This window comes from Sarcophilus harrisii, chromosome 1 (genome assembly GCF_902635505.1).
Source record: "Sarcophilus harrisii chromosome 1, mSarHar1.11, whole genome shotgun sequence".
In the NCBI taxonomy this organism is placed as follows: domain Eukaryota; kingdom Metazoa; phylum Chordata; class Mammalia; order Dasyuromorphia; family Dasyuridae; genus Sarcophilus; species Sarcophilus harrisii.
In genome coordinates, this window is record NC_045426.1 from 7,989,814 (window position 1) to 8,016,379 (window position 26,566).

A 26,566-nucleotide genomic window follows, 5' to 3' on the forward strand; every position below is an offset into this window, starting at 1 on the left:
GATCCTCAGCTGTTAATGAGTATGCTGGTGTGTTCCTGGGCACGACCTCCAGGGCAGGAGATGAATGCCAGGCCCTCTGCTATCTTGAAAGGGCCAGTCACTTTCCTGAAATGTTGCCTTAAATAACGCCAAGTGAGAATTGTGAAATACAGCCATCTCCTTCCTGCTCCCATCCTTTAGAACCTCCCCACTTTCTGTCTGAGAGCTGGAAAAGAAGCAGCTTTCTCTAGACCAGCTGTTCTCAGGCTTCTTCTGAGTTTTAGGTCTTTTTTTTTTCCCCCTCTGAAAAAGTACCAGAGACCCCAGTGACCTTTTGTTTTATTGTGTTCTATCTGTTGATATTGATTACATTAGATATTAAAACTGAAATTTTCAAAATGTTAAAATCATTTTAGAGTAATGATGATAAACTCATTTCATGGTTACATAATGTGTTTTTAGGAAAAAATAACTATATTTACCAAGACAGAAATAATTAGTCAGAAAGGGGATTATTGTTTTATATGAGAAATCTTTTTAAAGTTCACCCTAGTAGGGGGTAGCTAGATGGTCCTGAAGTCAGGGGGACCTGAATTCAAATCTGGCCTCAGACACTTAACACTTCCTAGCTGCGTGACCCTGGGCAAATCACTTAACCCCAATTGCTTCAGCAAAAAACAAAAACAAAAATGAAAGAAAAGAAAAAGAAAATCCAAACAACAAAACAAAACAAAATGTTCAACCAAGTAGAATACAGCTGGATTCTCCTGATTGCATCTGCATTTGATCTGTTGTCATGAGTTGTTTTGATTGAAATGTATGAAAAAAAATCCAGCCCCAGACAGATGTAGCTAGAAAAGGAAGAAGTATTTTAATAGACAGATAACACCTTAGTCTTATTATAGAAATATTTTTGACCTCTCAGTTAAGGACCCGTGGGCTCAGCAGATATCATCCAGACAGACCTGTCCAGCCTTCTGGGCTGGTTCTTCCTACTGTCCAAGTCTTTAGAGTAGAATTGCTTTCTGTAACTGATCTGTTACTTTGATAGCCTCAGGAAAAGGAGATTCAATAGACTGGGTTTTGCAATTTAGAGAAGTGTAGTTAACAGTAATGATGGAGGAGATGTTAGAGGAATATCCCACGAGGTCCCAAGAATTACCTCTCCTATCAGCCCCAGAGGAGCCTTTACCATGCGCCTCTTCTGCATCATTTTCCTGAGATCTAGCAGGTGGTTGACTTGAGGTATTAATTGTCTCAGAGGCTGACAGCTTAACTTTGGCCTGGGACAAATGTTTCCATTTCCATCTTTTCCTTGCTGACAATTCTTGTTAGATTTTCATAGATCAGATGGTCGGTTTGATTGAAATGTCAACGTTTATTTAAAAGTCTTTGAAATTATACGTAATTGACTGTGATCTTCAAGGAATTAGGGAAGTTGACGTATATGGATTTTAAAAAGCAAATCCCCTCCCCTTCTTCCCCACAAGTTGAGGTTTCAAGGGTAACCTTATGTCTTCCCAAGGGTAAAAACTAAGGGACCGTGGTCATCCACCTCTTGTAATTGTGAGCAAGCATGACTTTTATGAAGCTGTAACAACACAAAAATACTCATCACAGAACAAGCCAGCCTCCACATAAATCCCATGGTACTTTGTGGGGAGAGCTCCGTGACCCACTGACAATGGCAGGAGGAGGCCGGGCTCCAGGGGGCACGATGCCAAGGACACAGGGGGACTCTTAGCTCTTGGGTCGATGGTTTATAAATGGCCGACCATCTTTGAACATGACTTCTCATCTTTTTTGCCAAACTGGGCTGAGGAATGGTGGTCCCTTGCCGAATGCAGAGCCCCTCCTGGGAGGCTCTGGGTAGAGGCAGGGCTCACCCTTAGACTCCCTCTCCTGACTCCGGGCCTCTTCCTGGCCATCTTCCCTTCTTGGAACTCTATCCCCAGGCCTTGTGGCTTCCTTCACGTCTCAACTAAAACTTCCCCTTCCATAAGCAGCCTTTCCTGATTTCTCTTGACACTAGTGCCTTCCCTTGAGCTACTCACCAATTTATCCTGTCTATAACTTATTTGTAGAGAGTCATTTGCATCTTGTCTCCCTCTTAGATTGTGAGCACCTTAGGAGCAGGGGTCTCAGTTCCATTTACTTTTCTCTGCCCTCCCAGGGTTTAGCACAGTGTTCAGTGTACCATAGGTGTTTCATAAACACTTGTCAACTGACTGGTTGTCACACAGCCAAGACTTGAACCCAAGTTCTTCATCTACTGTTTCACACTACATCTAAGAGATATTTAGCATATATCTAGCAATATGTGACATATGGAGTAAATATGTTATATATAGAGAGAGATGTATAAGTGTGTAGAGTAAATACAAGGTGCAGTAATTAGGGAAGAAGATTATGAGCAGCCAGTGGTGCGAGGGACATCAGGAAGAGTGTCTTGTCAAGGATAGCCGGAGAGCCAAAACTTGGAGGAAGAGAGGAATTCTTTGAGGTGGAGATGAGCAGGACAGACATTCCAAATAGAGAATGCCACTTGTACGAAAGGAAGGAGATGGGAAGTGGGGAACCACAGCTGGAGAGCCAAGGGCAGTCCAGTTGGCTGATCTCTTAGTTATTGTCCTTTGTGCTCGAAGAGGACCAGAATGACCTCACTCTGTCAGAGCCGAATCACAGGGTGTCTAACTATGGCTGATCAGACCGCTACAAGCTCGAAGGCTCTGCCACAGGTCGGACATAAATAGGCCATTTGAACATTTGGGCAGCTTCTGATTTTGTACATCTCGCGTTTCCTTTGGGCTGCTTCCATTCTGCTTTGCTCACAGAGCACAGCATCTTCTCTGATGAGGGCACGCCGTGCTGGGCAGTCTGTGCCAGTGTCTCCCATGTCGTACAGTCGATTGTATGATTTATCTCTATGGTATGAGAAAGGGAATAATGTTCAATGAGGCTGGAAACGGCTCACTGCCAGGTTGTGAATGGTTGAAAAGTCTATAAGAGATCCAGGATATAAACAAAGATTTCTCAAAGAAGAATTACAAATGTAACCACCACTTGAATGTTCTAAACAATGAAATCAAAATAGTCCTGAAGTTTATACATTATACCACAAATGGGCAAAGGTAAGAAATAGTGCGAAGACTGTTATCCCTTCTACCTTGCAGTTGACCCCATTGTCATTTCAGTATATCTCAGCAGACATTAAAAAAAATTTAAATAGGGATTCTGGGGAGTATTTTGTGGAAGCTTCAGAAGACACAGAAAAAGTTTAGAAACTCAGAAGTGCACAAAATACATATATAATATTGTATAATGTCAGCATATTTTATCTTTTTGAACTGATAACTCAGGCTTCTTCTCTAGTATGAAGGGCCAGAATAGTTTACACAGATTTTCTAGATTGCAGGGGCCCCCTTTTCTCCCATGAGATGTGAAAACTGTAGACAATGTTGTGAGAATTGTGGGATGAGAGGCACCTTAGTGCATATTGGTGGGGCTGTGACTATTATAACCACTTTGTTGTAATTTAGAATTAAGTAAAATGATGATGCTATCCATACCTTTGGACCCAGAAATTCTACCCCTAACCTCATCCTCCATGGTAAGAGAGGCCATGGGTAAGAAGCAAGGCCCCACACAGACCAAAATATTTGTAGCAGCGCTTTTTCGTGACACCAGAGAATTGACAACACAGGAGAAGCCAGAACTGATTGGGCAATGGTTGAACCATGAAGGTCATGAAGTGTTACTGTGCTGAGATGAATATGGAGAAGCCTGGAAAGAGTCACCTGAAGTGATGCAAAACAGAGCCCCAGAGCCAAGGAAGCAGCATACATAGTGACAAGAGTCATAGACCAAACAATCATAGATCAGGTTAAGGTGAACGTGGCCAGCTTCTTTTCACTTCCCACTCTGATGCTCTTGTACATTTTTGTGAATTCTGCCGGATTCAGGACCTGCCCCCATTGGAAGTGGCTTCTGCTTATCAACATGTATAATAATTTGAATGACTTTTTACTGATGATTCCATATTGGGTTTTGCTCCTTACTGACTTTAAGGTTATTTTATTGGGTCTTTTCTCATTGGATGTTTTGAAAGGTCATTTGTTTGCTTTTTTAAACTCTGACAGATTTATTTTTAAACAGAGGCTTCTTATCCAGTCTTCTTGGTCACATTTATAAAAACCCTTTTAGTCCTAATCCTTGTCATCTCTCCACTCTTCTGTCAGATTTCTGGGTTTCCTTTTGTTGTACACTGCACCTTGGTCCCCTCCCCACTGACGTGTCCCTCCCCCTTTATTTGCAGTGTCTCAGTTTGACATGGAGTTCTACATCAGCGGGCTTGCTCCTCTCTGTGACCAGCTTGTGGTGCTTTCGTATGTCAAGGAGACCTCAGACAAAATGGTAATGATTTCTGGGTTTTGATACAAAGACACTTACAAGGTTATTTTAAATGTGACATGCAATTCTTTGGAAACGCTGAGTATTTTGTGGCCGAAATGGGGCTCCCAGGCATAAAAAATCAAGTCACCTGCAATTACACTGAAAACCAACATCTCTGCTTCCAGAAGCCCTGCTCTCATGCATCCGCTGCCTCGTCCCTCCCGCCCCCTTCCCCCCATCCCCCACAAGGGAGAGAAAGAATGACAAATTTCTCTCACTGTTAGAAGAAACTGAGTTGACACTGTGCATTAGCAGAAATGATCGCCATGAATGCAATTGGCTCCAGCGTTCGGGTGGTCAGGGGAATTACTAAAAGGGCAGTTAGTTCATTTTTCCTTATGCCACAGACACATTCATTTATCCCCCTATAGTATAGGGATTCTGGCTAAATGGATAATCCCACTTTCAAATTGAGTGGAGCCTATTCTCAGTTGTCCATGTCTTATAAAAAAAGATAGATTTTTAAATAGATTTTTTATTGTGCTAATTGTTTTTACATCACCTACATTTCTCCATTTTTCTCCTTCTCCCACCCCCCCCCTCCTGAGAGCCATCCTCATAGCAGATTTTTAAAAAGGAGAAAAACTAAGCAAAATTGATTAAGCAACTGAGAGTAAGATCTGAGGTAATATTCATTGTTCCCCACTCGTAGACCCTGTCATGCAAACATGGCAAAATGGCTTCTCATATCTCTTCTTTAGGGTCTTGCATGTCCGAGCAAAGCTCTCCAGATAAATGAGAACAGTTCATAATCTAAATGTCTTTACATTTGACTGTGAGAGAAGTGTCGACTAATCAATTGCTCAGAAATAACTTTCCCAAGCTGCTGCGGGGCCCGCTGCCAGCCTGGCCCTGCCCGCAGTTGCCAGGGACATAACTGGGAAGGAAAATCAGAAAGTATGGGTGAGTCCAGCCAGCTGAGGACCAATTGGCAGATCTTCATTGCAGCTCCTCTGTTGAAAAGGAAGGATGGTCCATTGGATATCGGTTTGTGGCAGTAAATTCTCGTTGTCTGTGCCTTGCCTTTTTCTGAGTACAAGGACTAAAAGGGAGTGAAAAAGCCTGTAGCCTCACTTTCAGAGCAGGAGATGTTCAGGAAGGTTTCTCTGACAGTGCACTTGCATTAGGAAGTCATCGCTATGGTAACCTGAAGCTCTGGATGCCCATGTTGCTAGGCGACGGAATGCTGTAGGCTTAAGTGAGCACTCCAACCTACAGAAATCGATAGGGTTTGCGTCCAGCCCTATTGCAGGACATCAGTTTATTATTTTATTTTAGGGAAAAAATAGCAGTGGCTCCTGGGGGAATTAGCACAGGGCTGTTTTGATGCGTGTGGAGGGAAGAGGACGATAAAAGGAGAGCAAGAAACGAAGAGGCCGAATGAAGAGAGGGAAAACTTAATAAATAATTGACAAGGACAGCAGAAGCCTTTGTTAATGAAAAGCATTATTGGAAAGGACTTCAAGCAGAGCAGGAAGGGGGGGAGGAACACCACTTCACCTGACCAACACACGGGGAAGAGAGTTTTCCAAGTGGGAAGGCCCAGGGCGCCCCCTTTACTGGAGGCTTTGTGCTGTTCAGGGCAGGGTGTTGTTAATGGGGTTGCAGGGATTGTTTTGTTCTTGTTTAATCACCAAAGGAAACTTTAGTTCCCCAAGTAGGAGGAACAGGACTCGAGGAATGTGTCCAGCAGGGCAGGGCAGGGCTGCTTGGAATTGTGCCCTTGGGACTCTCTAGCAGGTTCTCCTGAGCTCTGGGCTCTGCCATGGGCCGGGGGTTCTAACTTCTCCTTCCAGAAGCAGCCAGCAAGCCTCCTGTGACATTGGCATAGTTGACAGAACCCCGGTGTTGGAAACCAGATCAGAGACGTGCTCTCTCTGCCAAGGATCATGCTAAGTTTTGAGGGTGGAAGGACCCAGGCAACATGTTCCCTGCCCTCAAAAGGCTTGCATTTCTGATTGGGAAGACAATAGGAGGGCGCACACACGCGCGCGCGCGTGTGTGTGTGTGTGTGTGTGTGTGTGTACAAGCAGTCCTTGGGGACAAGAAGAATTAACTCTGGGTAACTGGGGTTGTGTGGCAAAGGGAGCTTTTCTCTTCTCTTCCCCAGGAGAGGGAATACTGTGCCCGGCCAAGACTGGACATTATCCAGCCGCTTCCGGAGACCTGCGAAGAGATCTCCTCCGATGCCCTCACAGTGAGAGGCTTTCAGGAGAATGAATGCAGAGACTACCACCTGGGTGAGTGGGACGGAGCTGGGCGTGGGCTGCTGGGGCCCTGGCCTCTGCCCGGCTTTCCCGCAGGCCTCTGGGATTTGGGGTTCTTCTTGTAAAAAGGTCCTTTATCCAGAAATGGCATGGGCACATGGATACAGATGTTTATGTGGGTGCATGTGCACATATATGTATATACTGATAGACATATAGATATACACACACCATGCATTTTATAATCTATATATATTCTGTGTATGTGTATACCTGTATGCATAGATATTTGTATACACACATGTACACACACATACCATGCGTTATGTGTATATTCTATGTGCCAGTATGTGTATGTATTTACATACATATACATACATCATGCATTTACCTATATACAATATATGCGTATATGTAAATGTTTGTGCACATATACATATATACACACATACCTTGTGCAGTATATATGTTCTCTGTCGTGTATATATACACCTATATACATAGATATTCACACACACACACATATATAGGTATGTGTGCATACATACACATCATGCATTATGCATGTTTGGTGTGTATACCTGTATACATAGATATTGCACACCATATACTACACATGCATGCATGCATGTTATATACTTTACATATTCTATATGCATGCACACATACAAATACATGTATCATGTATAACATGTGTATATTCTGTGCACATATGTATCTATACCTGGATACCTGGTTATTTGCACACATGTACATGCACGTGCATACTGTGTACTTATCATATCTGGTGTGTGTACATAGATAGACTCATAGACACACGTCTCCACACATGCACATATATGTATCATGCATCATATGTGTGCATGTGTATCTATGCCTGTATAGTTATTTGCACACATATACATGCACATGCATACTGTATACTTATATTCTGTGTGTGTACATAGACAGACTTGTATATACCCATGTCTGCACACACACATACACATACACACACACACATACACACACACACACACACATACTCACACACACTTCATCTTGCTTTCTCCCCTGGGTTTCCGCCCACGCCGTCCCTCCCTGCGCCATCAGAGCCGCAGGAACTTACAGAGGAAGGAGCCCTGACTTGGAGCCCGAGATCCGGGTCCACTGTGGCTCTGTCCACGTGCAGCCTGTGGCTTGTGCGCGCTACGTCTGCGCGTTTTGTCTCCCTTATTCATAAAACGGCCTAAGAAGACTTGAGTTACCGCCGGGACCGTACAGCGTGACACTTTCAGCACTTGAGAAGCCCCGAGTTTAGCTGCTGCCACCATTTGCCCTCAGCAAAGTCCCCTCATATTGACTTGTTTGGGTGGGAGGGAAGGTCTCCTCTCTGACCGATGGGGTGAAGGCCGGGTGGCCACAAAGTAAGGAGGGGACCTAAGTCTTGGGACCCGTGGCAGGCAGAGTAAAAGCAAAGCTGAAGCGACCCCCACAGGCAGGTGACGGAAGTGCCGAGGAGTGCTGGTGCTGGGCTGAGACCGTTTGGGGTCCTGTCCCTGACCCCTGGTGGGAGCGCAGCCATGGGGCCTGTGAAGGCCTCCCCTTTCTCCAGGTCACTCCAAACAAGGGAAACCATGAGGCTCTTTTCCCACCTGTCAAAGTCTCAGCACGCTCTCCGGCCGAGAGGCGTCACGTTCTGGTTCTGCTCAAAGCCAACTTTGCCTCCTGCTCATGAAGCTTCCAGAACTGGGGTTGGATAATGGAATTCCCCGTCAGCCCTAACGGCCCCCCTTGTAGACACCAGCCTATGTGATGTATTGCGCCCCCCGGGGGGCGGGCGTCCGTCGCCGAGGCTTTCTATGGCCTTGACCTTGATGGCGAAGATTCGTTTATTGCCGGCAATACGGCGTAATTGTCCTGTGAAAGCAGACCGTGTTATAAATGGCCATAAATAAAGTTTATACACGGTGGATGAATCAGACACGCAGGAAGGAATGGGCTATTTTGAATACCGTGTTGCAGTTGAAGTCAGAATTTAAATTTATTGGGACATGGAGCATCAAAAGCCATCTTGGGATGGAAAGCACTTAGGGGCAGAATCCTGCTCTTTTCTTACTGTTTCTTTAGACAAAGAGCATTTTTTAAATGGCCGTCACTTCTTTTCCTTGTCCGTAGAGTACTCCGAAGGTGAATCGCTCTTCTATATTGTCAGTCCCAGAGATGTCGTCGTGGCTAAGGAGCGGGACCAAGACGATCACATCGACTGGCTCCTTGAAAAGAAAAAATACGAAGTAATGTCTGGGAAATTCCCGTTACTTTTTAAAATGCATTTTGTTTGAATTGCAAGTATTAAATGAGCTCTTAGGTCATGAAAAGGAAAGCAGAGTTAAAGCTTCGTGCTACAAACTCTTCAGGCTCCCATTGCAATGAATGAATGTTTGAGTCTTGCTGAAATGATTCTCTCATATGCAAACCCACATCCCAAAAATATAAATTCAGCTGAGATTTCAAAGCCCACAAGAGCATTGTTGGGGAAAAAAATGGTAGAATAGCATCTGACCATTTCATGGAGACTCACTTCAGATGAAGCTAGAAGATTATTTTTACTGTTTCTTTTAGAATAAAGATGGTTTTCCCAGCTTTAATACTGACAAAAGTAATATTTATTATAATTAATTATGTTTATTAGATTACATATAAATATATTATGATTAAATATAATTATTTTTATATTATATTAGAATTATTTATTATTATTAATTATTTATATTAGAATTAATTAATTAATTAGTGTTTGGGTCATTCTTGGGTAGAATTGTTTTGTTTTGTTTTGTTTTTTTACAACCTCGTTAGTTCCCATGAGATTGCACTGAGAAGTAAAAACTTCCCAGTCCAAAAAGGCTGTTACTGATCTCAGTGTTTCCAGTTCCCATCATGACTATGAGGAATGATTCCGTGTCCAACATCCCTTAGACTGGCAAAGGCAGAACTGTAAGACTTGCCAAATGTTAAGGGCTCACTAAGATCCAGTCATCTGTTTCTAGATGTAGGAGATGCAAGGCAGCGGAAAAAAACAAACAAACAACAACAACAACAAAACAGAAAAACCTACAAGGGCCATTTTTCAGCCTGTTCTGGGGACAGGCTGAAAAATTTTTTTTTTGTAGTAAATAAACTAGATTTTGTCAGATTGGCAGGATTTTCATCCCACTACAGTGACCCCTGCTGAAAACAGAAGCAGCCTTCTTCGTTGACTGCTTTTGTCTCGCAATTTAATTTCAGAAATGTTTGTTGAAGCATGATATTCAAAGTTTTCAAACAAAAAACCCATGAAAATCAAAAGGCAGACACCTTATTTCTCTGGTTCAGAGCTTAGGAATCATCAAAAGAAAGTGAACTTCACTTAGACTTCTTTCTCTCTTCCTTCTCTCTGGTTATGTATGTGTAGGAAGCTTTGATGGCTGCTGAAATTAGCCAAAGGAATATTAAAAGGCACAAGATTCTGGTGAGTACAGAAATCATTGTTAAAATGGAGTGTTTACGCTTTGGGATTTATAGTAGGAGATACAGCTCATAGCTTCCCGCTAGCCTTGGTCATCTGCAAGGTTGAATCAAGATTCGGTGTCTTCACCTGGTACTCAGTAATACCAAATAAAAGCTTTCTAACTATTGGCTGCCAAAAAGAGCAAGGAAGGAAAAGATCTCCTTCTCCTCTATTGTTTGGAAGAATAAGAAGCTATCGGTGGGAGCTCTCCTGTGAATTATGATTGTGAGAAACCCTTTCTGTCTATGAGAACCTAGAAAAGGTGGACAAAATGCATTCCAGTGAAATTGCTCAAATAAAGCGCTTTGGAGAAAAGGCCTGTTTCTGTCTCTTAGCATATGGCATATGGCAGAGCTGTATTGCTCTGATGATACTGAATTATTTACAGTATATATTCTCCTCACACATCAATTTTTAAAAATTTCTTTCATTTGTGTAGAAAAGTATAGTTTGCAGTGCACGTCACTTCTGCTAAATTCCTTGTGAAAGCTAAGGGTGGAGGGAGCAGGGCAAGGCAGGATGAGGGAGGCAAGACTGGCTCGAAAGCTAAATGGCATCGTAGGAGTGATCACCTCGCACAAGCCCTGATTGGGCAGAGAAGGAAAATGAGGGCAAAGCTTAGGCAGTAGCAGTAAGAGATTGTCCTTCTTCCCTGGCTCTGAGTCTGTTGGAATGGCCTAGGATCTCTCTGTTAGCTGGTAGCTCTTCCATTTTGCTAGTTGGAAACATCTTTTCTCGTTCCCCAGCCTGGTCTGGAATAGAGGAATCGGCTCACATTTCCTGTCCAGGAAGCTGAGCAACCCCAAAAAGAGCTTCTGGGGATAGAAGCCGGCCCTCAGTGGGGAGAATGACCATCTTTGGTTGTTCGTATTCATTCAGGAAATCAGCCACATCTTCAGTGTGAACCAAACTCAGAAAGCAAGAGACTAATTGAGGAAATGATATACCAGGGGAAAGAGCTGGAGTGGTTGGTCTGAAGATCTCAGAAATAAAATAAGCCATGAGGATTAGGGCACTGGGCCGGGAGTCAGGACGGCTTGGATTCATGTCCTACCTCAGACACTGATGAGCCCTGATAGGCCACTTCCCTTCTCTGGGCCTCAGTTCCCTCATCTTTAAAGAGAGGAAATTGAATTAGATGATCCCAGGGTCCCTTCTAGGCCCAAATCTGTGAAGCTGCTGCAAGGCCCCAAAACCTAACACATTGCATGCTCTTCGTTTGTCTGTGCTTGGAAGTTGTAACAAGGGCTCACGGGCTCTCTGTTTATCTTCCTCAGGATATCGGTCTGGCCTACATAAGTCACCTGGTGGAGAAGGGAGAGCATGACATGGCAGCCCGGTAAGGAAGCTCCCGGTGTTTTCTGCGGCGTCCCGGGCAGAGACACCACCGTGGTGGAGAAACAGACTAGAGACGATTTCTTCCCTGTGTGATTTTATTAATTTGTGACTCCATAAGGATTCAGGGAGGAAAAGAAGGTTCTTGGAGGAACACACATTTTGTAGCCGCTACCTGCATCATCCTTGCCAAAGAATTGACACTGGTTAAAGGGAAAACTGCCTGAGATCTAATGAAATGGGGCAGTCCAAAGTGAGGGAGTGGTCAGTACCATGGACAGCAGAGTCCCAAGAGCCTGGCTGCTGTGGCCAGGTTATTGGGCTAAGGGAGAGAATAAGGGGGTTGGTCACAAGATAGAAAACTCTGGGCTCTGCTTTTGAGACTTTTTTAGGAGCTCAGAAATTACTTGAAGTAAAGTTTTTCTCAGTCTAACTCCATTCTTCAGGTAACTACTGATAGGATTATCATTTTCTCAGGCCAATTCATTTAATATAATTTCCAGCATATGGCAAGAAGTGGATTAAACAAATAAACTGTGGTTTGGGAATCACTTAATCAAATCCCTTCAAGTGGATTACATTAATGGCCTAGACCTTGCATTCCCCCCCCCAAAAAACTATTAAAAAATGGAGTCAGTAGTACCAAAGTGATGTGTGGGTATATACACGTGTGTGTATAAATGGATGCATGTGTATGTATCTTTTCTGTCTCCAAAAGTGAGAAAACAACTATTGGGTAATAAAGATTCTGTGTATGTACACACACACATATGTAAGTAGTCCATAGTATATATTTGCATGTGTGTATACATACATAAATGTAATATATATGTATGTGTATATATATATGATAAACAGGTATACAATTATATATATGTGCATGTATGTGGATTCCTAAAGTAAGTAAGAGTAAAAGCATAACTTTTTAAACAGGGAAAATGCTGTTTTGCATATTCTGTGCATGTTATTCTGTGCATGTTCTTTCATTATTTTCCCTTCTGTGATGTTTTCATTCTCAGCAAATGTCAGAAAGTTCTTGGGAAAAATGCAGCTCTCTGGGAATATGAAGTTTACAAATTTAAAGAAATCGGACAGCTTAAGGTATGTCGAACGAATTTCCAACTCTCTGTCCCATCTGCCGCCTTCTGCTGTAGTTTTTGAGACTGTAGGCTCTGATGAAAAGAGATGTATTTGAACCCTGAGGCTGGCTTCTCTCCACCATACCCACTGTGCTGCCGATGCTCATTTGTGTGTGAACCTTAGGAGCCGCCCATCCTGGTCCCCAAGTCAAAGGTTTCAGAAACAGTGCTGTCTATGCTGGTAGAGAGGGTTTCCTAACCAATGAAACCTGATTGAGCTCAGTGAGGCTGAATCCGTAGCCTCCTGGAGCCCTGGTGCTCTGTAGGGACGGCCTACCTGTGGTTCTGTGCATTGGGTCGGGGCAGCATTCGCTCCATCCTTTCTGCTTGTGTCCTCAAGCAGGGAGATTTCCCATGGGACTGCATTCTAATACAGGCAGTTCTGGAGAAGAGAGTCCGTGTCCTAGGCACCCACTAGAACTGTCCACCGGGACTTCTTCATGCTTCTGCCCTTTGCGCCGGGGTGGGTGCACAGGCTGTCGGCCCTCTCGTGGGTTGGGAGTTGGGCCAAGCCAGGTGGCGTGGTGGCCAAGCTTGACGTGGGTTCCCAAACACATTGACTCCTCTTTCCAAAGCTCTGAAGCTCTCTGCCTTTGCTCCTAATTATCATAGAGGCCGAGTTGGACTCTCAACTAGTGAAAGCCCTACGCAGTTTCCCAGGCGATGATTCTCTTGTTCCGTCGGTGGAAGGAGAGATCAAAGAGACAGATATACTGAACTTGAATCCCACCTAAAATGAGAAGGTGATTGCCAAGAAGCAGCAGAAACACTGGGAGGAAGTGTCCACCATATCTTCCAGTTCAGGATAGAGTAAAAGACAGCCAGACACAGACTGATAGCAGTTTAGGAGAGCAGATCTCCAACATTCGGAGAAGGTTTCTGTGGGAGTAAGATCTCGTGGTGTAATCATGTCAAGCTGGCTCAACAGCCAAGGAAATCTCTCAGGAATGGAGTTCCGAAGATAGAGCAACACTGCTACTCGGGAGGAAAAGAGCTGATTTTCCACCAGGGTTTGTGGGGAAGCATCAGGAAGCCATCAGCCATGTGAGGACTGGCAGCAGGGGATGAGCATCAGAGCATTGCGCCGTTCTGCTTGAAGAGGTTCAGAAACAGTCAAATAATGGGTGACTTCTGAGCCTGCAGAAAGGGCTTTTGGAGCTGTTTGGGGAAAAAAGCACCAGAAATGGGAACCCCAGATGGGAGAGAAGGGGAACGGGAAGGGTGCCGGAGGCAGAGCCGCTCAGCTTTCACAGGCTTTCTCCCCCTAAGAGAAGAACCTTGGCAGAAAAGTGGACAGTAAACACAGCTAAGATCTTGGCAGTTGATTCCCAAGATAATCAGGGAGATGGTAAAAGGGCCAGGGAGGGCCCTGTCCTTGCATCCTGAGCCACTAACAGGGATCATTTTTTTGAAAAATTAGGAAGAATCAGGGAGGTTTTCAGGACTATAGTAATGTCCCAAAATATTATAAACATTTACATCTACAGACTGACTGACAGCGAGGATTGGGGAGACCAGACTGGATTGTTGGGCTCTTAGACCCCTCAGTGCCTGACACACAGCAAGTAGCAACTTCATCAGGGGCCAGCTGATTGATCAGGCAGCAGATTTTAAGAACAATACTCAGTGTGTGCAAAGTGGAAATCGGCCATCTGTGCATGTGCTGAAGGAATTAGGTTTGGTTAGCCTGGAAAAGCAGACTCTTGTTCAGACTAGAAAAGGGAAATGAGTCTATATGCAAATCCTGGAGGCTCTTCTATAGAAAAGGAGTGAGATTTATGCTTGATCCCAGGAGGGCAGAATGGGGAGCAGGAAATGGCATTTCAGGTGCAAATGTGGGCTCTACAAGAAAAACACATGGCTTCCAGACTTCAGTGGTGTCTGTTGGCAATAATGAGATAGCCTAAGGGAGATCACAGGGAAAAGGAAATGTCTCAGGTAGAGGGGAAAGGGAAGCAGATGGGCAGCTGGGGGCTTCCCAGACCTAGGGGACTGTCCAGGACTTTGGGTGAATCCCTTGTGGACAGCCTTTGGGAAGAAAGGGGTGAAAATTGCACAAGAGGCAGGGGGGAGGTAGCAGCATCTGCTGAGGGAAGCTGCACTCTCCCTGTGAGCTCACAACCCTGGGGGAATGATTACCAAAAGAAAAGGGGAAGATGGTGGCTGCTTCTGTGCAATTTCATTATTAGCAAAGAAGCCAGTACCGTTACTGGGGAAAGCTACTCTGATCCTTTCTGTCGGTGGATATGTTGGGATAACTGTTGGCAACTTGGAATTCATTGCCAGTTACTAACCCTTCTTTTTTCTTTCTTAATATCCCTCCTTCTCTTCCATGTCTTTTCCTCCTCCTCTTTCTCTCTCCATCCTTCCCTCTGTCTCTCTCTTTTTCTCTGAATCTTTCAAGTCTCTCACTCTCTCTGTTTCTCTTTCCCCTTTCTCCTTCTCTTCTTCTTCCTTCTGCCCCCCCTCTGTTCCTCCCTTCTCTCCCTTTCTCATTCCTTCTCTCATTGTCTCCTTTGTCTGTTCCTCTTCTTTCCCCCCCCTCCTTCATTCCCTCCCCACCCCAACAGCTTTATGTCTATTTAAACTCAATAATCCCAAAAGGGCATATGAAGATCTTTCCAGTGTATGGCGCAGTTGATTTTGAGCCATTTGATTTTCTTCAGGGTTGAAGGTATTTTCCTACTAACAGTTTTAGAAATGGCTTTCTTTAAGAGTCACGCCAGTGGGAGTGGAATGCTGTCTTTTATCAGGATTTTTCCTGGTTCGGTGCCTTTAAACCATCTCAGACACTGACAGTGCGTGTGTATACGGCCTCATTTTGGTTATGCCCAGTGAGAAGCCTGAGCACATTTGCCCATGAAGTTGGAAAGTGCTTTTTAATGGAGGAGAGGCATTTGCCTTTCAATATTAGAGCTGAGAGAGGTGATGTTTATTTTTGTTACTGCCTGTCCCATTCATCAGACTGTGAAATACAAAATATTGTACTTTTGCTGGAGGACCCCTTTCCCATTTCATCTTTCTCGTGGGCTGCGCTTCTCCTTTTGTCGATGGCCAAACGATGAGACAAGTTTGACTGCTTGGTTCCAACCAGTGTTTTGCTATTTGCCTGGTTTGCATCCTTTCCTAGACATGTTACAGGAAACTTTAGAAGGTGTAAGAGAGTCCCCAACTGCAGAATATGCCTTTCCCAGAATTCTGGATTTCCTTCTGTTGGTCCTTGGAATCTGCCTGTGGCCGCTGGAATCTTATCTGCTGCTCTAACGGAGCTGGGATTCTGGCAGGGATGGCACCTCCTTCGCTGGCGGAGGCCCTCTTCTGTGGGATGGGCCTGGGTCCTTCCATCAGCCCTCTGTTGAGCATTTGTCCAGACACCAGAGGCTGGTCTGGCCCTCTTCACATTCCCTGAATGGTCATACCAAGGTGCCATCCGTCTGTCCCATTGCTCTGTGACTGGCCCCGCTCCATTTCCAATCCAGGGTATCCTTAATGATGTCTTTTCCACTGCCATTATGTCTTAGCGAGTAATAGGGTGCTGATTACTTGCACTCCCCTCCCACACCTTTTGGGTCCCCAGCAGTTTGGACCTTTTGAAGACCTAGGAATTCTCATAGAACAAAGAGGATCAAGAGTGTAAATGACCCTGAGAATGGCACACATTTGGACCAAACACTAAGTCTGGAGGGTCCTCCCAAAGGGAAAATGTTTGACCCACTAACCTGGCAGGAAGGGGGCTGTTTGCTGAACAAAGGTCAGCCCAACTCGGTGAAGAGCTTCTGCTCGTCACAAGATTGGTCCCTGGAGGATGCACCTGTTCACACTCACCATAGTCACACTTATCCTTCACACTCACCAGCAGAGCAAAGTGGTGACCACATTCGTGGGAGGGTCCCCCAGGTACACGGGTCACAACCCACCTGAGTGGTTCTTGGCCACGTCCACCAGAGAACCCTTCCTGAGCGTCCAGGCAGCCCACCGGCCTTCTCTCTGCCCCTGAAATGCAAAGCAAGGCAGCGGCTGGCTGTCCATCTTCTCTTCATGGCAGACTCATCTTGCCCTGCTGGTTCTTGCTTTTTAATGTTTTAAGAAAAACAGAAAAGGAAAATAGAACAGAACAGAGCATTGTCATGTCAAAATTCATAACAATCAACTACTAGTTCAAAAAAAGGATGTACAGTGGTAGAAGAAATGATCTTCACGAGGGTCCATCTTTTCATCGCTTCCTTTTAGGTTGTTCTTTTGTTCTCTGCTGCAATTTTTTAACTTAATTCCTTTTTTTTCCCCTTTCATGCCTCCCTCCCAACTTTCCCAAGAATGTTTATGGTTAAACACAAATACATTTACATATATAGATATTACATACACACATTACAACACACATGCACACATATATTTTACATACAGCAACATGCACATATATAACTACATACACTCACACGTGTGTGTATGTATGTATGTATGTATGTAGATGGGCATTTACCCATATGTAAACATGCATCTAAACCAATATTAGTATGGTTGACATGCAATGTAGATTTTTCTCTTTATTGAATCTTTTAAGTTTGACTTTGCCTAAGATCAGTGACTACTAGTTATACTTTTTTTTCCTTAAGAAATTCTACTTCTGATCCTTGTTGTATTTGTGTATATCTCTACTTTCCTATTCTTGCTCATACTTCTGCTTTAATTCTGTTCTATAACTTGCCTGGCTATCACTTAACCTCCCCTCACCCACCCACCCCTCACCTTCCCTTGTCTTCTTCCTCCACCTTTTGCTTCCCCCTCTGCCTCCTTCTTCCTTTATTTCTTTATAGATTTTGGAGGGGGCTTTACCCTTTGTGCTATATGTGTCATGTTGCCCATTTAACCCATTCCCTCTAGGAGTAGGTCCTCCTCCCTCCCCCCCAATGCCTCTGTATTTATTCTTGCTCTGCACCTCATGTGTATAACGTAGTTTTCCCGGGCAGTTTTGCTTTTTAGAGTCAGGTCATATTCATCTCTTCCCCAATCTTTCTTTTGAGCTACCCAGTTGCTAACATCAAATCTTAAACATATCTATATAAAAACAATTTGTCCATGTTAAGTTCCTTGAAACTGATCTTTAATATTGCCTCTTATATGTTAAATTTTCTATTGAGTTTGAGTTTGGTTGAAAGAAAGTCCTCAAGATGTGCAAGTTTGTTGAGTGTCCATTTTTTTCATTCAGTATTATGGATAATTTTGCTGGATATGATGTTTTTGGCCACAGGCTTGGTTCTTTGGTTGCCAGTATATATGAATCCAGGCTCTGTAGCCTTTTACTGTGATTGCCGATTTCTCAAGGCTATTCCTCTGACTCTGTGCCCTGATCATCGCCCACGGGAGGCCCAGCTCTTTGGAGAGGTCACGGTTCTCTTCCCAGAGGTGATCTTGATAGCACAGTGTCATTATCTGCAGATGGTCCAGCCACAGGACCCCTGACACCTCCAGAGAAAACATGAAGCTTTTTCCACTTACTTGGTGCCTTGAGCTCTGAATCCAAGAAGTTAAATGTCGTATGACTGATGTGAAAAGTTGAGATTTGTTTCTGTTTGCTTTGACCCTCGTTTCCTATCTTTTTGGTCCTCCAGGCGATCAGCCCGTATTTGCCAAGGGGGGATCCCATTCTGAAGCCTCTCATCTACGAAATGATCCTGCACGAGTTTTTGGAGAGTGATTATGAGGTACCAGAACTTAACACAGTCCTTTTGTTTCCTCTTTAAAAACCTGCCTGACTGTCCAGCTAATGACTCGCTCATTTTCTCACTTTTTGGTGCTGTCTTGAAAGTAAAGGACAGTCTTTGACCTTGGAACTCCCATAGCTTGCCCAGAGCCTTGTCTAGTGAAAGCTGAATTGAAACAGCCTGAAACAGTTGTCTTTTTTTAAAATCTATTATTGTAGTTTTCCCAGTTCCATGTAAAACAGTTTTTATAACAGTTGTTTTCAAAACTTTTGAGAACCAGATCCTTTGCCTCCTCCTTCCTTCCACCTTAAGAAGACACATGGAAAGTCAGGCAAAACATTTCCATAAAAGTCATGTTGCAGGGCAGCGAGGGGACGCAGTGCATAGAGCACCAGCCCTGAAGTCAGTTCAAATCTGACCCCAGACACTTCACACTTCCTATCTGTGGGACCCTGGGCAAGTCACTTAACCCCAACTGCCTCAGGGATAAAAACAAAAACAAAAAGTCATGTTGCAAAAGAAAACATAGATCTCCCCCCAAAAGAAAGCCCTCAAGAAAAATAAAGTAAAGAAAGAGTATGCTTCAGTCTGTGTTGAGACACAGTCAGTTCTTTCTCTGGGTGTGGGTAGGATTTTCCATCCCAAGTCCTTCAGCGCAGCCCTGGATCGCGGTATTTCTGGGAGCCGCGAGCTCATTCCCAGCTGACCGTCCCACGGCACTGCCCTTACTTTGTGCAGAGCGTCTCGTTTCCTGTGAGCCAATGGAGACTTTGGAGGTTCTCCTGAGAGCGTCATTTCCCACAGAACAACAACATCCCATCACCCTCACACTTCACAGCTTATTCAGCCTCTGCCTTTGATGGGCATCCCCTGAGAAAAGAGCTGCCTCAGGTGTTTTTCTAACACGTCCCCAGTTCACCTGAGCTCCCTTCCCTTTGAGGTTCCCTGTGTGAGGAGAAGGCTGGCACACCAGCCCCTTGGCTCACCCACAGTTTGACAAACCCGAGGGCAGAGCAGCCTGGTGGGAACAGACTGGGGCCAAACACCAGAAGAGACTGAGCCTGAAGGTGGCCAAGGGGCTGAGACTGGGCGGGGGAAGGGCTGCAGCTTATGAAGGGCTTTGCCCGGCGCCTCTCTTCCCACAGGGCTTTGCCACGCTGATCCGGGAGTGGCCCGGGGACCTCTACAACAACTCGGTCATCGTGCAGGCCGTTCGGGACCACCTCAAGAAGGAGCCTCAGAACCGGACCCTGCTGCAGACGCTGGCTGAGCTGTGAGTGCCCCCTGGGCTCGGGCTTGGGCTCCCTCCTTATGTCCTATCGCCTCACGCAGCACCCGCCTGCCTGAATGTTTAGTGGCTGCCATGTTAAGTGTGAAACTGGGGCTGCCAGCGGGCTCCTGCTTGCCCTGCCAGGGGAGCAAAGCTGATTTTAATTAGCCACATTCTAGCCTCAGTTGTTCTGGGGCATCTCTGGGGGGATCAGGGCTGCTGTGGTCTAAGGGTCACTTTTGGGGGCCAGGCTTAGGTCACTGTCATGCCTCCTCCCATCTGGGAGGTTCTGGACTCGGGGGGCTGGGAGCCCAGAGGGGACACCCAGGGATGACTCGGCACACCCCAGCCCCCTCAGGCCGTGTCTGACCTCAGCCCATTCTCCCTCCTGCCACTGTTCTCCCATTCATCCCTGAGGCAGGCCATCTCTTCCCTGCGCTTGGGAGTCGGGACGACCTTGAGCTGTCTTGCCGTGTGGTCCCTCTGCCCTCTCCCCTGGAGCCCCAGCAGCCCCCTGCCTCTGGCCTCCTTTGCTCTACTCAGGTGTCAGGTGGCACCCCTGTCCCAGACCTTGCCCTGGGCCTCCACACTGGCCCTCCCTCAGGCCTGAAGCCCCAGATTTTGTCCTGACTTCAGTTCCGAGGCTCCCCGAGGCCTTTCCGGCGGCCCACCCGACACCAAGGGCCTGCGTCCCGGAAGTCTCGGTGCGGGGTCTCCTCCTGCTGGCACTGGTGCCTCCCCAGAGAGAGCGTGAGCTCCCCGGCGGCCCCCGGTCCGGCCCGACTGACCGGAGGCCTGGCCTTGTTCCTAGGTACACGTACGACAAGAGCTACGGCCAGGCCCTGCAGATCTACCTGACGCTGCGCCACAAGGACGTCTTCCAGCTGATCCACAAGCACAACCTCTTCAGCTCCATCCAGGACAAGATCGTGCTGCTCATGGACTTTGATGCTGAGGTGTGCGTTTGCCCCTGGAGCGCCATCTTGTGGCCGCCATGCTGTGGGGAGGAGGGGGGCTTATCTGTGCTGGGAGCCCCCGGGCCTGAGAGGGCCCATCGGCCCAGGTGTCTCGGAGGCCAGGAGGCAGAAAGGCCCCTTTGGGCAGCCGCACTCACCAGTGTGTCCCGAGGAATGGGGCGGGAAGGCAGGAAGGGCGCCCTCGGAGAGGCCGGGAGAGCGGGCACCCCCACGGACGCAGGGCACAGCTCTGGCCTCTGGGCCTCCTCCTGCCGACGTTAGGAGAGGGAGGGTGTCCTGCGGAGGGGGGGAGACCGTTCGCCGTTCCCGGGGCCGGCATGTGCTCACTCGAGCCCCTGGGGCCCTGTGTGCCGGCCCCGCCGCGCCCCTCTCTGTTTCAGAAAGCCGTGGACATGCTTCTCGACAACGAAGACAAGATTTCGGTGAGCTTGGGAATGTTTCACACGTCGGCCCCAGAGCCGGGGGGTGCAGGGATCTGAGCCCGCGGGGACAGCCGGCCCCTCTCAGGGCTTGGGGGCCCTGTGTCCCCGGGCACCCGCCATTGCTTTCATTTCTCTGCAGATAAAAAAGGTTGTGGAGGAGCTGGAAAACAGGCCGGAGCTGCAGCACGTGGTGAGTCCCCCGCCCTTCCTTTTGGAGGCCTCGGCCAGACCAGCCTTGGCTTCCCCGGGTGAGAGCTCTAGCGTGTAGACAGTGGGCACGTGCCCATGGTCACCCTGAGGCCCTGGAGCACGGCAGGGTGGGCATATACCCAGAGGTTCCCCCACTGCCAGTATCTTGGCAGAGAAAAAGGAAGCTCCTTTGGCATCTCCTGGTGCTGACAATGAGATGGCTTCCATGTGGTTCCTTCGCCCTCATTTAATCCCTGTCAGCCATGAGATCTTCCCTCTGGCCACGTGTCTCGGATGCTGGCTCAGCGAAGCCTGACTCGCAGGGAGGAGAGGCTTCTGTGTGCCCTGTGGTCCCCAGACCTGCCCCGTGCCCGCACCCTCCCATTCACACTGGCCCGAGCCGGGCCCACCTTCCCTGGAGCGGGTCTGTGGCTCTCCTATAAGCCCGGAGCCCCGTTCCCCTCCTTTTTCATCCTTTTGGCTATTGCCAGAAGTGAGTGTGGCCACCGTGAGGCTCGGCCCTTGGTCATTGAGGGCAGAGCATCTGCCCAGGATGCAGGAGTAGCCACAGGTGGTGAGTCCCTTGGCAGGATGGCTCCAAGCTGCTTGGCTTGAGCTCTTCTGGACCCGCTGTGCAGCCGGGAGTCTCGGGGTCGGGGCTCACCTTGGAGCCTTGTGCAGATTTGGGGGAAATGTGCTGCTGCCCCGTCCTGCTGAGAGCCAGGTGTGAGTATCCAATCTGTAGGTGAAAAGGGTGGAGAGCCTGGAAAGCTGGTGGAAAATCCCCGTGGGCTCGCTCCATCCTCGCTCAGCTCAGCTGCCAGGAGCTGGTGGGAGCCCTGCGTCCCAGGCCGACCTGACCCCCGGCTGTGCCTTTGTATTCCAGCTTCTGAAATAGCCTCCACTCTCATCACTGGGGCCTGGGGCCCAGGAGTGAGAAGGGGCTCCGCGGGGACCCCCATCTGGTGCAGGAGGGTCTCAGGGACTTGTCCAAGACAAGTTCAAGGGCAGGCCAGAGCCAGGATCTGAAGCTGACCTTCTAATTCCCAGCCCAGCCCTTGGGCTGGTGCTTCCTAGACCCCTCCTCCCTGTGGCCCTTGGGGCCCGAGTCACAGCCAGGTCTTTGAAGGGGGCCGTGTCAGGGTCTTTCAGGAGAGAGCTGGGAGGAGGTGCACAGCCTGGCTGCCCCCGCCCCCGCCTCCTCCCCCCCACTAATCTGGGTGCCCTTGTCCCCTGTTCCTTTCAGTATCTGCACAAGCTTTTCAAGAGGGACCATCACAAGGGCCAGCGCTTCCACGAGAAGCAGATCAGCCTTTATGCCGAATACGATCGCCCCAACCTGCTGCCCTTTCTGCGAGACAGCACCCACTGCCCTCTGGAAAAGGTAAGTGGCCGGCTCCCCACACCTCCGACGTGGCCGCTGCCCGCCCGGCCTGGGCCAGAGCTGGAGCCTCTCTCTGAGGGAGACCCTTAGTGGGCCTCCCTGAACCCCTGCAATAAGTGGGGTTCCTGGGGCTCAAGCCGAAGGAGCCATCAGGTATCCGGGGCTGGGCCAGGCTTGGATACAACCCTGAGGTGAAGCTCTGGGGAGAAATCGACCCAACGAGGAGGAAGCCAAGTCAGAATCGGTGTGCTAATCCCAGGTCCCCAGGCAGGATACAACGTCACGTTTGTCCAACTGAAGTCAGATTCGGGGAGTCTGCTGCTCCTTCTCTCCCTCCCTCTGTCTCTTCCTTCCCTCCTTCCTTTCTTCTTTCCCTCCTTCTTTCCTTCTCTCCTTTCTTCCTTCTTTCCCTCTCTCCTTTCCCTCCTTTCCTTCCCTCCTTCCTCCTCTCTACTTTCCTCCTTCCTTCCTTCTTCCTTTTCTTCTTTCCTTTCCCTCCTTTCCTCCTCCTCTCCACCTTGTCTCCTCCCTGCTTCTCTCCTTTTCTCCTTCCTTCTTCCCTCCCCTCTTCACATATTACTTGATTGCCTTGATATACACAAGGTCCTATGCACTGGGGACAGAGCACTGAAAATCGCACGCTCTCTCTGGCCAGCACCTCTGATTTTCACTCTGTCTCTGTCCTTGGCAGCCTCGGCCACTGTCGGCAGCCACGTCCCCTGGGCGCGCTTCGTGGCATTTCCCTCTCCTGGTTTTCCTCCAAGCCTGGACTTCCTTCACTGATCTTCACCCACCTCATGCCTGTGGACGGTCGCTCCCGACCCTCTTTTTTTTTTTTTTTTTCCGTTTTTGCTCTTTTGCTTAGTAATCTTGTTTCCATGAATTCAGTTGTTGTCTCTGTGTCAGTGATTCCTGACTTTATCCAGCCCTAATCCCCCTCCTGACCTCCTGTCTCGTGGCTCCATGACAGCAATAACTGGACATTCTGTAGATGTGTGAAATTCAGTGAGCTCCCAACAAAATTCATGTTTTCTCCCGCCGATACTTCCCCTCTTCCTCTAGATGGCATCACCGCCCTCCCCCCCAACCTCCCCGTATTGTTCTTAAATCGTGTCCCGATGGATGATGCCCAGTCTCACTCTTGGGGAGCCCCTGCGCTCTGCCTGCAGGCCCGCGGGCTTCCCAGCCACAGCTTTGGTCAGAGTCCCGTCCAGGCTGTGCACATTTTGTGGAAAGTCGGCTGCTTTCTGCAGTTTTCCGGTTGCTGCCCTTGCCTCGGCTGAGCTCTGTGACGGCCAAAGGCCCAACAGGCTGGACTCCAACTTCCAGGGGCTGCGGGCTCGGCCCCTCAAATGCAGACCAGCCTTGGGTTCCCTGTGCGCTGTACCCAGAAATCTTCACAGGCGATAGCAGCCGCCAGGAGGCTGTTCCTTGTGTGGAGTCGGGAAACTCATATCATTAAAAGTCCCTGAATGGACGTTTGCATCGTAACTCACAGAGGCTTTGCTAGAATAAGCTGCTGTTGTGTCCTTGAGGTAGGAAAGGTGGATGCCCTTGTTTGTAACTTAGAGATGAGGCCCATTTATACTCACCTTGTGGTTTTAGAGGAGATGGGGATGGCTTATTAGCTCCCAATTCTTCTGTTAAGCTTCTTTCTTATTAAAAAAGGAATGGAAATTCACACGTTACCATATCCTAACGAGGTTGTTGGGAAAGTGAAAAATCCATTTTCTCTCCCACCCAACTAGTGGAGTGGATGGTTCGGGCCACAATTTGCCAGGCTGAGCAAACACATCATTCTGTGCCCGTGATAGATTTGCTTCTGATGAGTCCTGTCCCTCATGACATTGAAAATGGCTCCCAAAAGCTCAGACACCCAGGACCAAATGAGAGATTTGCCGATCCAGGACTCGAAGCCAGATCTCGGTCTTCTGGCAGAGGGAGAGACACCCAAGGCTGAAGAAGATGGCACGTGGGTCAGGTCCAGGAGCAGTCGGGAGCCAGTCACTGACTTGGAGCAGAAATCCCACATGAAATTGGGCCTTTTGAAAACTGCGTCTGTGTGGGGAGAAGGGCGAGACCTCTTTATTTTGGGGAAATTGTCAGTGAAAGAAGGAAACCGGAGGGCTCGGGAGCCCATGGAGATCTCCTGGCACCCTCACACTCAGCAGCATCACTGCCCGAGAACCCGGGGCCTTCACAACTTAGCCTGTTCTCCTTCAAGGTGACGGGGTGATGGCCCCACTGGGAAGCTGCTTCCAGATGGATGCTTGTAAAGGGGTCGGCCGGGAGGATAACTGAATTAGAAGCTGAGAACAGGTTGAAAGATGATGCTGAAAAACCAGACCAGCCTTTGTGCTGGGTTCCTTTATTTCCCCCCAGGTAAACTGCCCATCCGGGAGTAAAGTTACATAGTCTAGAGCACGGCGTCTCCTTCATCAAAAGTCTTTTGAAAACATTCAAGCCCAGAGCGTAAGGTCACAAATCATTAGCCCCCTTAAATCACAACATGGAAAAGCTCTTAAGCTATTTCTCAGTTCTTCAGCTGCCTTTTGAAAGGAGGCCTGATGTTTAAAGGCAATTACAGTCTGTGCAGTTCCTGAAAACACATCCTCCCACCCCCAAAAGTGTAGGATTACAAGGGGGAGAAATAATGTGTCAGGTTTCAAAAGGGATTTAATTATTTTGAAATAGCTTGTGGTCGTTTAGGTCTCGGAGCTTTTCCTTCATTTGCTCTAAGGAATAAAGGTCTCAGGAGAGAGAATGGAAATCTTACAAACTGACTTTCTTCAACTTGATGTTCAAAGCAGGAGGGAAAACTTTTCGGCTTTGATAAATGCGTGCCTCAGAATAAGTAAAGCAGGGTGTAAACCTGGATTCACTAGAGTTCACCTAAATGCCTGAATTAGGAAGGGAGAATTCTGGGGAGCTTGGGGCTCCTGTTAATTCCAAGAGGAAAACAGCTTTATTCCCACAGGGAAAGGTGATTTTGTCCACCAATGTGGCCCATGGTCCCTCACAAGCTGTCGGACAAAAAGTCAGCCTGGCGAGGGGCTACCCCCTGGCTTAGCCAGGCTGGCCCTCGGCCATAGACGGGTCCTGCTGCACCCGTCCTCCCAGCGTGGTAGCCCGTGGCTAGTGTTTTCAAGGCCTGGGGTCGCCCTGGTGGGCTTTTAGTGGCTAAAGCAGAAGGTCTAGAGCGGGGCCCACCAGACCAGGCCTGTGGATGCTTCCTGGAGCTCACTGGATCCTCTCCTGCTTGGGAATAAGAAGGGAAGTTGGGCAGCAGGCGGTGCGTTTGGGCCTTGCCCTTTCTCCGTTACTTTTCCCCCTCTTCTCACTTGCCCCAATCCCTCATGAGTTCGGCCCCTGGCCCCCCACCACAAGGAAACCTGCGCCTCTTTTGATCTTCCTGGCAGCATTTCCTCCTGGACTTCCTGAGGAGCTTTCTTTAACCTGAGAGTAGAAATGAGAGATGGCTGAAAGTGCTGTCACAGCTGGGGCCGGCCTGCAACCTCGTGGGCCATCCCCTGGGTCCTGGTGGTGGCCCCCACCCAGGAAGGGCTCTCTGCTGAGCCCGCTCTCTTCCCGCCTCCCCGGTTCTCCTCTGAGCCCTCTGGCTCCTCTTCCTCCTAATCGTGGGCATCCTCAGGACTCTATCCTGGGTCTTCTTCTCTCCTTATTCGGCTTCCTGGCAGATCTCCATGGTGTCCATGGATTCCATACCTGTGTTCACCCTGAGCTTTCTCTCATCCACCTCTGCTGCCCCTGCTCTCACATCTGCAGCCTTCCAGACTTCCCAGACCGGATGTCTAATAGACTTCTTATCCAGAAGAGAATTCGTTCTCTTTCCTCCTGAGTCCTCCCCTGCTACTCCTCCTCTTTCTGTGGAGTGTTGGAATCTTTACAAAGTGTTAAGACATTGTTAAGGTATTGTACCTTGGTGCTGGCTGGAGTTGGAAGGACAAACTTTTGGATTTGGAG

At 47.9% G+C, this 26,566-nt stretch overlaps 1 protein-coding gene across 3 annotated transcripts in view; it reads left to right on the forward strand.

Annotated features, from left to right (window-relative positions):
* VPS41 (VPS41 subunit of HOPS complex) overlaps positions 1–26,566 on the forward strand; it is a 153,439-nt gene that overhangs the window by 112,056 nt on the left and 14,817 nt on the right. For all 3 annotated transcript variants that reach the window (XM_031951910.1, XM_031951907.1, XM_031951898.1), the window contains 12 exons: positions 4,295–4,392; positions 6,542–6,671; positions 8,796–8,911; positions 10,069–10,125; positions 11,442–11,503; positions 12,519–12,600; positions 18,248–18,340; positions 19,486–19,613; positions 20,422–20,566; positions 20,968–21,009; positions 21,149–21,199; positions 22,445–22,582. In XM_031951910.1, the coding sequence (XP_031807770.1) occupies positions 4,295–4,392; positions 6,542–6,671; positions 8,796–8,911; positions 10,069–10,125; positions 11,442–11,503; positions 12,519–12,600; positions 18,248–18,340; positions 19,486–19,613; positions 20,422–20,566; positions 20,968–21,009; positions 21,149–21,199; positions 22,445–22,582 (1,142 nt within the window). The remainder of the gene's footprint in view (positions 1–4,294; positions 4,393–6,541; positions 6,672–8,795; positions 8,912–10,068; positions 10,126–11,441; positions 11,504–12,518; positions 12,601–18,247; positions 18,341–19,485; positions 19,614–20,421; positions 20,567–20,967; positions 21,010–21,148; positions 21,200–22,444; positions 22,583–26,566) is intronic.